We start from the raw sequence: 14,345 nt of genomic DNA on the forward strand, positions 1-14,345 counted from the left end.
ACCTCACATTAATGGATAAAATTCAGATTTTTTTGGGGTGAATGGATTGGGCAATGAACCAGCACTGGTGAAACCCTTTTGATTCTTTGGAGTAATTTTTCCCTCCTCTTCGCGGGTTCATGGCTCAATTCCAGCTTGCTTCAAATTCACTTCTTCTTACCTGTACTCCTCACCCCACGTTCATATTCAAGAATCCAAGGCTCTCTGTGTTTGCCAAGAAGGACGAGGATTCTCCGGGGAAAGATGCGGGGAATTCGACCCCTTTCCGTTTCAACTTCGGGAACTTGCCGAATATGAAGTCGATAGTTCCAGCGACAGCCCCGAAACCGTCGTCTTCTGGGTTGAATTTCGGGCGGCGGAAGGAACCGGGGACGGTGTTTGTAGCTGGAGCGACGGGGCAGGCTGGCATACGCATTGCGCAGACGCTTCTGCGGGAGGGTTTTAGCGTCAGGGCCGGTGTGCCTGATCTTGGTGCTGCACAAGAATTGGCCCAATTGGCTGTCAAGTACAAGGTTTAACTCATTCTTTTGATGTATTTGCATCGTGGGTTTTGAGTCAGATTAGTTGTTGGGATGCTAAACAGCACTTGGTTTATAGTTCTTGTCGGAAAGTACCAAAATTTGTGATAGATATGAGCTTGTAAGTATGAAATTTGGTTAAGAAGATTGTTACTTTGGGATGTGGAATGTTATTTGTCAATTTCTTGAACAAAATAGGAACATTGAGCTTGAAGATTTCAGTTTAAGCTATAGCTCAACTCGTGGTGCTATAGTATTCCTATTTTCACATAGTAAAAATAAAATGAAAAAGAAACAGGGAGTTAGTGTGATCTTGTAGACATAGCGCGAATGTGAAGAAAGAGAACCAGAAAATGTGGTTTCTATCGGCTGCGGATAATTTTGTCGAAAACCATGGCTCTACTCCTTTGTAAATACTATAAAAATTACTCTGTCTATGTTGGATATGAGAACATCTTGAAACAAATGCTAGAATCTGAATGTGGGCATGAAAATTGTGTTACACAAGTTTGCTGGTATTTAATACCTGCATGCCTATGACAGATCATATCCACTGATGAATCAAGGCGACTAAATGCGGTTGATTCCACTTTTGAAGATGCAGAATCAATAGCAAAAGCAATCGGGAATGCTAGCAAAGTTGTGGTCACCATTGGTCCAGGGGAGAATGGTCCAACCTCCGAGGTAACAGTTTCTGATGCCATACAAGTGATTCAAGCCGCACAGTTGGCAAATGTTGGTCATGTTACGATAATATGTGATGGATCTCCCTCTGTTACCTCAACTTTTAATGTTCTTGATGGCATCACAACGTTCTTTAGCAACATATTTTCGAGAACCCAGCCCCTGACAATAGTCGAACTTCTGCAAAAAGTGGTGGAAACCGACTTTAGTTACACCATCATAAAGACAAAGTTGACGGAAGATTTTTCACCGGAGAAATCGTACAATGTCGTAGTGTCGGCTCAAGGAAATGCTACCGGAGCAAACGACTACAAAGTAATGTAATGTATGCAATTGTTTTTATTTTCTTCTTTGGAAAACGTCTAGGAAAATCCAGCTCTCAGCACGTGAATGGCTGAGATGCGAAGCTTTTAAATTTTCCAATGGATCGGTTTGTTTGTTTGCTAGTTTTCATTTAATTTCTTATCACTTTTTTTTTTTCCTTTTTATGTTCTGGTAAACAGGTAACAAAAGCACAGATAGCTGCAGTGGTGGCTGATATTTTCTCTAACACTTCAGTTGCAGAAAATAAGGTTATTTTGATTTCTTGTTTTCCCTTTATAAGGTTGAATAATCATAACGACATTCCTATACGAGTCTTGTTTCTTGATTTCAAACTGTGCATGGCTAAAACTTCTCTATGTTAGAAGACTAGGTGTGCTTTAATTTCTTCATGTGACTCTCCATGTTAATTCTCATGCTGTTGTACGATCTAATCTTTGGAGTTTGATGCAATATACAGGTTGTTGAAGTTTACACCGATGCATCCGCATCCGCAAATGCCATTTCTGAACTTTTCAGGTACTCTTGTTCTCTATTTTACATCAAGACAATCATTTTAGAAGAGCACTTTTCATCTAAAGATTTGGCAGCGACTATCATCAAATCCTTTATGAATCATTGTTTCTCACAGAGCCGTTCCAGAGGATGGTAGAAGAAAAGCTTATGCAGAAGCACGAGAAAAAGCAAAACTCGAGGAAGAGGCTACCAAAGCAACTGAGCAAGCCGCTGAAGCAGCCAAGAAGCTAAAAGAAGAAACGTCAAGTGCAGCTAACAAAGCTCTAAAGAGTGAAGAACCAGATGCTGGGCCATCAGTCGAAAACATTTTCGACAAAGCAAAATACACCACTTCCGGTTTTAACTGGGAAAAGTTTAGCTCACAGCTTAAAATAGCTGCTCAAAAGCCAGAAGAAGTGGAGCCTAAAGTTCAAGTCGCGACTGTGCGGGGACAAGCTAAGGCTCGCTCTCTGCCTTCCCTCAAGGCAGTAGTGAAGTCTTCTCCTGCTCGGCAGCCGCCCCCTCCTCCAAAATCTAAGGTTCCTGTTAAAGCTAAAGCGAAAACACCCGCGCCACCTCCTGCCGAAACACGCAAGTTTTTTGGTGGGCTGTTTTCTCAGGAAACCATCTATGTCGATGATGCCTAGAAATGTAAGTTGTTGAAATTTAAGCTCGAATCTTGTTGTATTCCAAATGAATCCAAAGAGGTGTAGTGTATAGAGAGATCTTCGGTAACATGTATTTTCTTGGCTGTAATCTTAAATTTTTGTTTTTGTATTTTTTTTTGGTTATAATTGATCAATCCCTATTCTGTTCATAGCTTTCTGTAAGATTTTTGGCTGAGATTTTTTAAATGAATTGAGCACAATTCATCTGCCTAGTTCATGTTTTCTTGATCTTATGGCTTAGCCGCCGAATTAACGAGGATAACGACCCACTGAAATTTCCAACTTGATAACTGTAAGAATTATATAATGGGATAATGGGTTGCCCATGAGAGCCGACCCGACTCGACCCAAGTAATTCGAATATTTGATTTTTGAATTACTAGGAGAGAGTGGTTATTTGTACACATTATAACTCCCTTAACATCCATTGCATAAGATATTATGCGTGAGATCAAAACTATAAATCAAAAGAAGGAGGCTGGTTGAACAGGTTTTTTTGGCTTTCAATCTCATCAAAGAGAACCGTGACTTCATTCCAAGATAAAAAGCAAAATATGCCACCAAAATTGAGTATTTGGATTGTGCAAATTGATTACTTTCCATTCATGATCGGTGTCGGATCATTGAGACATTACTATCGCCGGAAAGAAGGTTAGTAAATCAACTACGAACGATCCTATATCGAATTGAGTTTTATTCGATTTGTTACGATATATTCGAGTTTATTTTCGGTCATTGGTATCACATCACGTGTTAGTTGATGTTCTAACTTGTGTTTGATGTTTTTTTGGTAAATTCGATGATCCGAAGATAGTTGATTTTGTTTTCTGTTCATTAAGGCACCGTTTGGTACAAGTATTAATAGTCCATGTATAAATTATCCTATCTAATCCCTCGTTCTTCTCGTCATACTAATTATCTATTTATTAATTATTTATTTTACATCAATCAAATCATTAATCATTTATCTTACATCAATCAAATCATTATTATATTACCCTTATAAATAATATTATTCATATTTTATTTATTTTTAAAAAGATAAAATGATAATTTATCATTTTTATATAAAATTTAATCAATCAAATCAAATCAACTATAATCTATCAATCAAATCAAATAATATATTAATTATCATTTTTATTTATTTTATATTACATTATATTACTTATCCATGTATTATTTATTTCATCACTCGTGATTGAATTTTTATATTTAGTTAGTTCGATAGAAAATAAATAAAACTAAAGAAGCTTTTATTATCTCAATCTTATTTTATGAATCAACTTTATTGATAGTGAATAATAAAATGTTTTAATTTTCAAGACAAGATTTACATATATATTATTATTTGCATAAAATAGCGACGAATCGTGGAAGCGCGCAAGAATTTTGGGAGATTTTCGTGTGTTCAAATCTCTCCATCTCCTAAAAGAGTTATTTTGATTCAGAAGAAATGGATGCTCGTCATGCTTCTCTCGGAAGACGAACGGTAATCAACTCTCAATTTAGATGTACATGCGTGTATTGTTGTTGTTTTGCTTTACATGGATTGCTTACGATTCTTCAGCTGGAAGAAATTCGGCAAAAAAGAGCTGCAGAAAGAATGTCTAAAGCTTCTTCTGGATCTGATCTCACCGAACCTGAAACCATTAACGGTATTAAATTCTCTTGTTTGTTTTAGATTTTTTTCAAATGGGTTTTCATTATTTATTTGTTTTTGGTTTTTTTCTTTGGTGTATTTGTAGATGGTGTGAGGATTAAAAAGTCGGAAAGTACAAATCGTCTTACTGAGGTAGCAAACCATTAATTTCCTCTTTTTTAGCTGAAGTATTTCGTGCATTTACTCATTTTCAAGTTATTATTTTTAGAAATTTGGATATCTTGCTCCATAAATTTGTGAGGAGTTCGTTTATGTGTAATGGGAATGTTCTTTGAGTTCTATTTCCAATCTTAATGCAGAGTGATATCAGCGGTTTAGTATCACAATTGAAAGAAATGCAACAAAAGAATGCAGAACTTGAGGAAGCTAACAGGAAACTGAGCTCATCGGTACGCTAGTTAATGATTATTACAAATTCGAATGGTATTAGACCAAGCTAAAGCATGTTTTTTGCAAAACTTATGTTAAATACTTGATTTTAATTTTATTTTAAATTAAGTTTTCAAAAGGCTTTGTTAATAAGTCATACAGAAAGGAAAATAATCCAGACGGAAGAGGAGTAAATCAAGTGAATGGGAGAGAAAAAAGCAGTCAGGGAAAAGTGATGGAATAATAATTTAGGAAGACAGAGATGAATATTTATTTAGTGATGTTGCTCATTTTGAAAGACATTTATATGATTTTGAAACGTTGGTATTATCTTGCATTTTGAATAAGTTAATGTAAATATAAGATCTTTTATGAATGCTTTTATAAGCAGCTTATGTAAGATGCATTGATTAACTTATGATTGATTACCTTTTCCTCATGTGGAATGTTTTATTATGTTGAAAATTGTTCTTTGCATTCTTCTGGTCAGCTTGAGATGAAAGTCGCTGAGAACACCACAATACAGAAGCGGCTACATGATTTGGTAATTGTTGTACCGATTTAATATGTAAAGTTTGTTTTATGGAACCTGCATTGTGCATTCATGACAGCAGAAATGGGAAGCAATCAAATCACTGGAATTGAGTAACTATCTTGATTCTGACTTGTGGTTAGAAATCTATTCAAGATTCACACTTGGGCTAAAGTATCTCTATGCTAGGTACTCTTGAAGGAGTTTAGCTTACTGAAATTCGAGCTTAAAATTGCATGTATTTTTTGTGTATTATTCTCGTTCTTTGCTTGGCAACCACCAATTTTTAGTTGTTGACTTTAAACACAAATTTTAACAATGGATCTTTATCTGAGGTTTGAGTGCTCGTAAAGTAGACTTAGTTAATAATAACTATAGCCGTTGTCAAGCTCCTTCCCCTGAGCTACAAAGATGAAAGAAATAAATATTTGTTGTCAAGAAAGCATCTTTTCCAATTGGCAATAATTTAAGCAGCTCTGTGCTGGTCTTCAGCTTCTGAAAGATGTCCTGTTAACTAGTGTTTATTCCTTATGTTTTGGAGACGCCAACTTTGATCTAAACTTTTGAGAAGCTGAATTTTCAGACAAACTAAAATTTCACAATTCAATATCAAGCATCATCTTATGTATACTGCAACTGTGATAACTGATTGGATTTGATTAGGGAAGAACTGGTAAAATGTTCTTTTCGCTGATTTCATTTGATTGAAGTTGTTTGTGAAGAAACTGAACCTTCTTTATTTCTCAAGAGCCATTTTATTTATTCGCTTATCAAAGGAGCTTCCTTTTTAGCTTAGGTTTGAGAGGGACCCTTGGTCAACAGAGTACTTATGGCTTAAGTTGGGCTGTGATCCCAAACCTCTTACCATTCAAGGTGAAAGTGAAGACGAATGTAGGAAAATTGTAATTATGCTAATTTAAGGGGACTACTGATATAGTGGAGACTTATTTCTTGGCAATTTGGGTTATTGATCTATAATATTCCGTCCCTATGGCATCGGCTCCTTGATTAGACTAGTAGAAAAGAAAAGTGACAGGCTGCTGCAGCAGCCCCCCACGAGGACAGTTAGAAAATGAGGAAGGGTTCCAAATTTTCTAACAAGTAACTTTATATTCTTTATGGTGATACTTCTCAAACTTTACTCCTAACGAATATATATATATTTTCTACATTTATGGAGAGAATGTCTTCTGATTGTTAATGATCATGAATGATTAACAGTCTAACTAAACTCATCTCACGCCTTTGTCAACCCCAAGGGAATTAAGAGAAAGAATGGATTAAACTTAGTCCCTTCCTGTGTGCTGCCTACCTTATGCCATTGCTTTGTACGTTGGTGAATATACTATCTTCAGTTGGAAGTTAGTCAATTTGTTTTCTTCTGATTGTGTTTTTGCAGGAACAGAACACTATACCTTCACTGAGGAAAGCTCTCAAGGATGTTGCGATGGAAAAGGATGCTGCAGTTGTGGCACGGGTATTATAATCTTGCCATTATTTTAATTTTTTGCATAAAATATCTTCTAAGTATCTTTCTTTATTTTTTTGTCCTTTTCAGTTCTCCGTAACTTTAAGATCCCATGTTCTAGTGTAGGAGGACCTTTCAGCGCAGATTCGCACACTAAAAAAGCGCATGAAGGAAGCAGAAGAAGAACAGTACCGTGTTAGCTCACAGTTTCCATGATTATTTAATTATATCTGACAACCATTCTCTTATATACTTATGAAATCTCTCGCATTAGGCTGAAGAAGATGCAGCTGCATTAAGAGCAGAACTTAATTCATTGCAACAGCAAACAATGAGTGGTTTGTCTGGAGGCTTCACAGCTGGAGGATTTTCCACCGATCAGATGCAAGCCATGGAAAAGGAATTGTCTGATTTGAAGTCACAGCTTGAGGTCAAATTCTATGCAGACCTGGCTTGTTTCTTTTGTGAATTACTCTATAGCATAAGGCACACGAGTCAATTATATTGTTGAAATGTGCAGCAAATGTCCATGTTGAGGCGGCAAGAGCATCAAATTTTATCAGAGGAGCAGGCACTCACATCCTCCCTTACAATTCAAAAAGAGGAGTTGGAAGAAAAACTTCTCTCTCTCTCCAGTAGATTCTCAGGTATCACTAATTGGTTTTGTATGGTCGATCTTTCTTGAATGTGACTATTTAATTTGGTTTATCATCCAGTAATAAAATCTAGTTGAACTGAACCATTTAATGTTGTGTGTTGAATCAACAGCTATCATCTTGGGAGTTCCATGACAAAGAACATAAAAGCAATCTGTTACTGCCTGGCCTTATGGGTGATAGTCGGCTGGACCAATCTAGGGTTTCTAGAAGGATTCGTGTAGGAGAATAAAAAGGGTGGGTGCTGATAGTTTAGGTAGAATAGAATTTTGTTAAGAGTTGATCTTTTCAAAACTTTTGACTAAACTCATTATGAGGAAAATGGCCCCAAGAGAGAGAAAATATCCCAACAGAATATTTTCTTACTCCTTACCCTAGCAAAGCTAGATATCACTCTTAACAAAATTCCACTCTACCTATTTGTTTGGATTCACGACAAAATCTTGCCAGAGGTTCACATTAATAATTGTATTGGGTTGAAACCAAATATATATTACTAAAACATTTTCGAAGTACTGCTATTTTGTTTCTTGTTTGGGTACTAATTGCTCCATAGTTGGGCATTTGGATATATTTCTTCAATAACTATGTAATTTATGTAATTTGTTTCTTATGTGATGCAGAGGAAGCAGCGGAAAAGACAAACCATAGAGCATTTACAGTGGTATGATTATATTTTTATCATATTTTAACTGTAGCTGATATTATATTCTAAGAAACATGTGGAGAATTAGAGAAAATCCGTGAAGCATGCGCAACATGCACTAAGGCAAAGCAGTGACCCTAGTGCATTGGCTGTTGAGCTAGTTGGCCCATCACCCAGTGGTTTAGGTCCTTTAAGACATCTCTCTTTCAAGGATACAGTGGGAATTTGAATCCCCCTAGGTGAAGGTACTACGAGAGGTATTTATTGACAACAGTATTTGGTTATCAATATACATGCTATTTCAAATCATGATCAACTATGATAACTAGAGCACTGGATCGAACCAACAAGACAAGTTGAGAAATGTACCTTATCGCCTATCGGATTCAGGAGCTCTGAGACATGATATCTAGAAACATGCTTATAGCGCAATTTAAGTCCCTAAGGTGCGTCAAAGGGGTTAGCCATTGGTTTGTGCCTGGGCATGGGGGTTATGATTTGCGCATGCACTACTAAACCTTGGCTTGTCCCTGAAATCTCAATCAGTTGTGTGCCTTCTGCACAACTATAATTTTTACATTGTTTTTTTTTATTGTTGAAATATTTCTATTTTCCCCCCTTAACCCTGCCATTTATTTATCTGAGTGTTGATGCACAAGTATTCCATTCTACTGTATCGGAGCACAGGGCGATAAGGATAGGCTTGAGAAGCAATTGCATGATATGGCAGTAGTGGTTGAGAGGTTGGAAAGTAGCAGGCAAAAACTTTTGATGGAGGTACCACCTTGTTTTGCCTTGTCAACTCAATACTTGATAGTAAGAAATGAAATTCATATTTATTTATTTTTTATTCGTAGATTGATTCCCAGTCTTCAGAGATTGAGAGACTCTTCGATGAAAATTCAAGTCTCACATCCGCTTATCAAGAATCATTGGGATTAGTGGCACACTGGGAGAACCAGGTGCTTTGTTGTGAACTCTGATGCGTAATATTATTATCATGTCCCTATATATTGTAGTTACAAGTTAGTATGAAGTGAAGTCTGTTCCATTCTTCGTTTCCAAAGAATAAAGTGGCCAATTGTTTCATAGATTAAAAGTTTGTAATGACTGGAGAAAATTGCATTGAGATGATTAGTCGATTTTTTGCTGTAAATGGTTGAATACGATATCACTTTTCAATCACAACATCTATGATCTAAGTACAATAGTACTTTTTGCTGAAAGTTCTGTTGCATGGTGTTCTAATACCATGTGCGGAAAAGAACTCCATGGCTAAAAAAATTTAGATTATGTTGAGAATGGCTCCTTTATATCTTTGAGTAGCATTTGACTGAGTCGTCGCATATTTTTATGTGGTTACTGTTATGAGTCCTTTAACCATGTATTTTTAGCACGTTATAATAGTTTCTTGAGAAACCAGATGATCGTCTTACGTCAGAGCCCAGTAGCCTTCGACATTCTGAATTTGTTCAGAACATTTTTTCTCAATTTTTGTTATCAACAGGACATCTTTTCCGTTACCTCACAGTTATTGATTGTGCTTCACGCAGGTGAAAGATTGCCTACAGCAGAATGAGCAACTCCGAGGTATGTTAAATAAGCTGCGGGCCGAACAGACCAGTGCACAAACAGCAGATGATAAAGTTACCACCAAGAAAGCTTACTTTGATTCCAGTATAGAAGACTATTCTGCGGAAGTTTATTCCCTCAAGGTACGTACCAAAAATTCTCTGTAACTATTTTCCTTTTCCTTGGCTTACTGGTGACTAGTGTTTGACCGGAAGAAAGCATCACAACAACAATTTACTTCTTGCAACGAATTTACATTTATTTTTTTACTCGTAAGTCTATCTATTTTTTGGCAAATGCAGCTTTGCCTGACATTGTATAAACCATTTAATTGTATTCGGTTCCTATATCTGAATGTTACTATTATTCCGCATCATATAATTGCATTCAGAACATCAATCCTCCTTTCTCTATTTGTTTATAGGGGCAGTTAACCACGGAACAAAGCCGAGCCGAGGCTCTGTCTGCTGAGGTCTTGCAGCTCTCAGCACACCTTCAGCAAGCTACACAAGCATATAATGGTCTTGCACGCCTGTATGCCTTCTTCCCTATACTTCCCTCGTTCGTTTTGTTAGAAGTTGATGTTAACTGATATGAATATTTCACAGATATAAACCCGTGTTGCGAAATATAGAAAACAGTCTTATGAAGATAAAGCAAAACGACCCAGTGACCGTGCAGTGAAGGTGGGGAAATTAATCTGTAACAAAATATATTTGAATTCATTTTTTCTCCATTGATGACATTTGTTTAAATCACAGAGATGAGAAATTTTCAGCAGTTTTGAGTTTTATAATTAGTAATTTTTATTGCTTTAATTTTTGCGTAATGATAATACAGCTATTAATTTGATGCTGCACTTAATAATGGCACGCGCGGATTTGCTGAAAATTGGAAGAACACCACAAATGTATGGGAAGACAGAACTCAGAAGTTAAAATAATATTACAACTTTAAGCAACATTTGGTTTGTATATTTGTGGGATGATTTATCAAATGATAAATAATTTGACTTTAAATGACAATAAATAAAATTCAATAACTATTGTAATGCTTGTTTGAATTGATAAAAGAAAATGATGATCAAAACTTTTGTTACATTTGGCTGGATATGTTTCCTAATATATATGCATATAAGTAAAATAAATGAAGGATATATCAGTCAATAGTTAAAAACAATAAAACGAGTAAAGCGTGAGAAAAATGAAAAAGAAAATGTCAATCTAGAAAATGAAGGTTGAGCATTTGTCGTTTTGGTTGAAAATTTGTGCCACGGCCAATATGGGAGATGGAATCTCCACCTCACTACACAATCCTTGAACAAGATGTGCAATTCATTTGAATTCGACACATTCCAATATTTGGATGGAATCTCCACCTCATTACACATTTCTTGATATTCACCCACAGAAAAGATCATAACTAAATATGCGAACCACGGCCGGGGTCATCAAAACTTGCTTCTTCACGACAGCCGCTTCTTATCAGTCGGTTTAAGGATCTGAAACGAACACATCAAACTCTCGTCGACACTCATCATAGCACCAGCATTATCGAATTCCCCACAATAGTTCGGAGCAGAGAATACAGTTACCAGTTTCCTTTCTGCGAAAAATTCATATCCATCTTCTACGACCTGATCAAGAAAGTATCCAGTTAACTCCGGAGATAAGAGCATATGAATGGAAAATAAAACTTCCCAGAAACTAATACCTGATGAGCACGACAAACAAGATCCATATCTTGTTGCGATAAAAATTCAGCCACCTTATCGGGACCAAATGTGTACGAGACTCCCCTGTCGTTCATCCCCCAACCTCTAATTTCTCTACAAGGATCGGACCATAGTAAATCACAAAGCAAACCAGTGTCAGGAACATCAGTTGGACGCATTAAATTTCTTATTTGATCCAAGTTTGTTAGGTCTGGAGAAAGACCACCGTGCATACAAAGTATTTTCTCATCTATAAGAGCTGCCACAGGGAGGCAGTTGAAACACTCGGTAAAAACTTTCCATAGTTTAACATTGAATCGGCGTTTACATTCATCGTAGAATCCATATATCCTGTTAATTGAGGCGCATTCATGATTTCCTCGTAAGAGAAAGAAATTCTCTGGATATTTTATTTTATAAGCTAGGAGCAGGCAGATTGTTTCCAAACTTTGTTTCCCACGATCAACGTAATCCCCTAAGAACAAATAGTTGGCCTCTGGAGGAAATCCCCCATATTCAAAAAGCCTTAAAAGATCTCCATATTGTCCATGAATATCACCTGACATCCAAAAAAATTCATAGCACACATCAAACTACCTTTACAAAGTGCATGGAAGACTACAGAAGTACAGAACTAGAGAAAAAAAGCTTACAACATCAGAGAACTGAGAATCCCGAGTTCCTTTGATCAACAAAAAATGATACTTTTCTATTCCCATCCTCAACTAAGTACACATCCAAAACAAAATTTATAAAAGCGACCAAATTACTCTAATCTTGCACACCTACACGCATTACCATCAATGCATTTCCTTGCATAGGTTCAACAAAAAGCTAGCGTAGTTCAGTGTTATCAAAGGCAGAGCGAAGGCACAAGGGGTAATGCCAGACCTGTTTCACTGGGAGCAAGGTGGGACATATCTAATGTTGCCGAGAAAGGAGAGAGCTAAAGTAAAAGTTTTTCCTGCAGGGGATAGAATTTTTAGCCCATCCATCATAACGAAAACTACCAAGATTCACCAATTAGCATCTACCCCCAGATTGAACAATAACAGAATGTGCAAAGTCATATGTTCAACAAATCTTGATGATACAAATGGACTCAAAACCAAAAAACTTTCCAATATGTATATTCAAGTAAGCAAAACAAAGAAAGAAGCTCGGAAAAACACACCATGCATCAAATTTTATTTCTTGCACAATAGTCAGTACTCTGAATAGTAGTCCCAGCTCAACCGAATATTTACATACATTATCCTTCAAAATCCGAATCTCAGGAATTCCTCGTCCTATTTAAAAAAAAAATGAAAAAAAAAAAGCAACCATTTTTCCTGGGAAAAAAAAAGGTCCAGAATTTGTCACGACCACGCCACTGATACAAACAAACCAATCTCACAACCCTATCACCTCATCGTCAGATCAAACACACAAAATCCTAAAAATTATCGTATGCAGCGTTAGAGAAGACGAAAAAGATGGAATTTTAATACCGTACCGCAAATCTTGATAGGGGCTTCGAGCTCAAGAAGATTAGGCTGGGAGAGGAAAATTTCACGCGATGCGGTGCACAAAGATCGGATCTCATTCTCCGACAGCTGCACCTGACGCAGAGTCCTGGCGTTCCGAAACTCCAACAGGCGATTGATGATGTCATCCAAAACGGCGGGCACTATTCCCTGCCCATTAGCCGCCGCCGCCGCCATATCTAGGGTTTGAACCCCTCAAATCCAAACACCGGAACCTAAATCAACTTTCGTTGGGAAGCCGGACTGCAACCCCGATGAGTGTGTTCAATAATAACAACACAAAAACATTTGTAATTAATATTTATTTAATAAAATAAATAAGCGTTGACGTAATATTATGAATTATAAAAATAAAAATTAAAACGATAATATAATATAGGCATAATTTGGTACACATGATAAAGGAGTGATTAATAAATTATCTTCCTCATTCCCATGCTTGGTTCATTTTTAGAAAGCCCATGATAAGTCAATGGGCCCTTGATAAATGATTTGACAAGGGACTATGTATCACTTTGATTTGGTGTGATAAATTTAATACAACTAAAAAAATACTACAAAAAAACATAATTACCCTTCGCATGTAAAAACATCTAAACTCTAAACACGCTTCATTCTCCTCCACATTACGGTAGAGTTAATTTTGTCATTAAAATCGAATATATAAAGTTAATCACTCTTATTAAAATCATACTAAACATTCAACATAGTATCCTACCATTTTACTTATCTTTAATTTATCCTTATATTATATATTCTATATTTATCCTATCCTATGTATCAAACTATGCCTAATAGTATAATAAGTTTATGTATGTATCGTAATTACTTAATTATATAGTGCTTGATATATGAGTTGACTATTAGTTTTTATGGATCATATCAAATAATATATGAATTTATTGATTTAATTTAATTGGGTAAATATGAGATACAGTTTTGTGGATGAGATATAAGATTTTTTATATGATTTATAATTTATAATAATTGGTTAATTACCAAAATACCTATATTATGTTATGATAACTAACATATAATATATTGATGTAAAAAAAAAACTAACATATAATATATTATTAAAACGGTATTTGACAACTTGTATAATTTTAATCTAACATTCCTCGCACACTTCACCAATAATTTTTTATATATAGATTTCACTTTTGAATGATATTAGAACCATCATTATTTTTTTATCTAAAAAAAAGAAAAACCCCGTCATTGTTCACTTTGTAGATTTCAAATTAGAATATTTTCTCAAATACTAAAATTAAAAGGGAAAATTTTCAATTGAAAAAAAAAACACTTATTCAACCTATTTAATCATTTTTAGTTTTTTACACAATAGCTTTAGAGAGTGTTGGTAAAGCTTCTACAAAGTGCTTCTTAGCTTTTAGATGCATAGAAGTGTTTTTGAGTGTTTGTGAATATTAAATTATGCTTTAACTTATACAATTTTTACCCAAAAGCAAGAAGCTAAAATTTGATGTTTTTTTTGCTTCTGTTTTTTTGG

At 35.7% G+C, this 14,345-nt stretch overlaps 3 protein-coding genes across 5 annotated transcripts; 2 read left to right on the top strand and 1 right to left on the bottom strand.

Annotated features, from left to right (window-relative positions):
* LOC140882058 (protein PLASTID TRANSCRIPTIONALLY ACTIVE 16, chloroplastic) lies at positions 1 to 2,914 on the top strand. The gene is made up of 5 exons (XM_073287802.1): positions 1 to 512; positions 1,062 to 1,517; positions 1,706 to 1,774; positions 1,984 to 2,042; positions 2,155 to 2,914. Exons 1-5 carry the CDS (start codon positions 120 to 122, stop codon positions 2,663 to 2,665), a joined length of 1,488 nt encoding a protein of 495 aa, XP_073143903.1. The 5' UTR covers positions 1 to 119; the 3' UTR covers positions 2,666 to 2,914.
* Positions 2,915 to 4,031: 1,117 nt separating this feature from the next.
* On the top strand, positions 4,032 to 10,568 carry LOC140877884 (uncharacterized). 3 transcript variants are annotated; one of them, XM_073281481.1, is made up of 16 exons: positions 4,032 to 4,178; positions 4,257 to 4,344; positions 4,435 to 4,481; positions 4,649 to 4,738; positions 5,209 to 5,262; positions 6,650 to 6,727; positions 6,845 to 6,913; positions 6,993 to 7,148; positions 7,239 to 7,365; positions 7,998 to 8,038; positions 8,708 to 8,797; positions 8,878 to 8,982; positions 9,574 to 9,735; positions 10,017 to 10,126; positions 10,201 to 10,278; positions 10,433 to 10,568. In XM_073281481.1, exons 1-15 carry the CDS (start codon positions 4,143 to 4,145, stop codon positions 10,274 to 10,276), a joined length of 1,329 nt encoding a protein of 442 aa, XP_073137582.1. In that variant the 5' UTR covers positions 4,032 to 4,142; the 3' UTR covers positions 10,277 to 10,278; positions 10,433 to 10,568. The 3 variants fall into 3 exon arrangements, with proteins under 3 accessions (XP_073137582.1, XP_073137583.1, XP_073137581.1); XM_073281482.1 differs by lacking the exon at positions 10,433 to 10,568 and having other exon boundaries at positions 6,656 to 6,727; positions 10,201 to 10,396; XM_073281480.1 differs by lacking the exon at positions 10,433 to 10,568 and having other exon boundaries at positions 10,201 to 10,395.
* Positions 10,569 to 10,776: 208 nt separating this feature from the next.
* On the bottom strand, positions 10,777 to 13,095 carry LOC140877885 (serine/threonine-protein phosphatase PP1 isozyme 2-like). The gene is made up of 3 exons (XM_073281483.1): positions 12,802 to 13,095; positions 11,306 to 11,865; positions 10,777 to 11,228 (listed from the first exon to the last, which is right to left on the bottom strand). Exons 1-3 carry the CDS (start codon positions 13,007 to 13,009, stop codon positions 11,058 to 11,060), a joined length of 939 nt encoding a protein of 312 aa, XP_073137584.1. The 5' UTR covers positions 13,010 to 13,095; the 3' UTR covers positions 10,777 to 11,057.
* Between the last annotated feature and the right edge of the window lie 1,250 nt (positions 13,096 to 14,345).

This window comes from Henckelia pumila, chromosome 2 (assembly GCF_033568475.1).
Source record: "Henckelia pumila isolate YLH828 chromosome 2, ASM3356847v2, whole genome shotgun sequence".
Classification (NCBI taxonomy): domain Eukaryota; kingdom Viridiplantae; phylum Streptophyta; class Magnoliopsida; order Lamiales; family Gesneriaceae; genus Henckelia; species Henckelia pumila.

Coding starts and splice junctions, on each gene's coding strand:
- LOC140882058 (XM_073287802.1), top strand. CDS start 120: ATGGCTCAATTCCAGCTTGCTTCAAATTCACTTCTTCTTACCTGTACT. Junction 1,775..1,983: donor CTTCAGTTGCAGAAAATAAG/GTTATTTTGATT, acceptor TGCAATATACAG/GTTGTTGAAGTTTACACCGA. Junction 2,043..2,154: donor GCCATTTCTGAACTTTTCAG/GTACTCTTGTTC, acceptor TGTTTCTCACAG/AGCCGTTCCAGAGGATGGTA.
- LOC140877884 (XM_073281481.1), top strand. CDS start 4,143: ATGGATGCTCGTCATGCTTCTCTCGGAAGACGAACG. Junction 6,914..6,992: donor CAGAAGAAGAACAGTACCGT/GTTAGCTCACAG, acceptor CTCTCGCATTAG/GCTGAAGAAGATGCAGCTGC. Junction 7,366..7,997: donor TCTCTCCAGTAGATTCTCAG/GTATCACTAATT, acceptor TATGTGATGCAG/AGGAAGCAGCGGAAAAGACA.
- LOC140877885 (XM_073281483.1), bottom strand. CDS start 13,009: ATGGCGGCGGCGGCGGCTAATGGGCAGGGAATAGTGCCCGCCGTTTTG. Junction 11,866..12,801: donor AGCCCCTATCAAGATTTGCG/GTACGGTATTAA, acceptor TTTGGATGTCAG/GTGATATTCATGGACAATAT. Junction 11,229..11,305: donor TTGTTTGTCGTGCTCATCAG/GTATTAGTTTCT, acceptor TTTCTTGATCAG/GTCGTAGAAGATGGATATGA.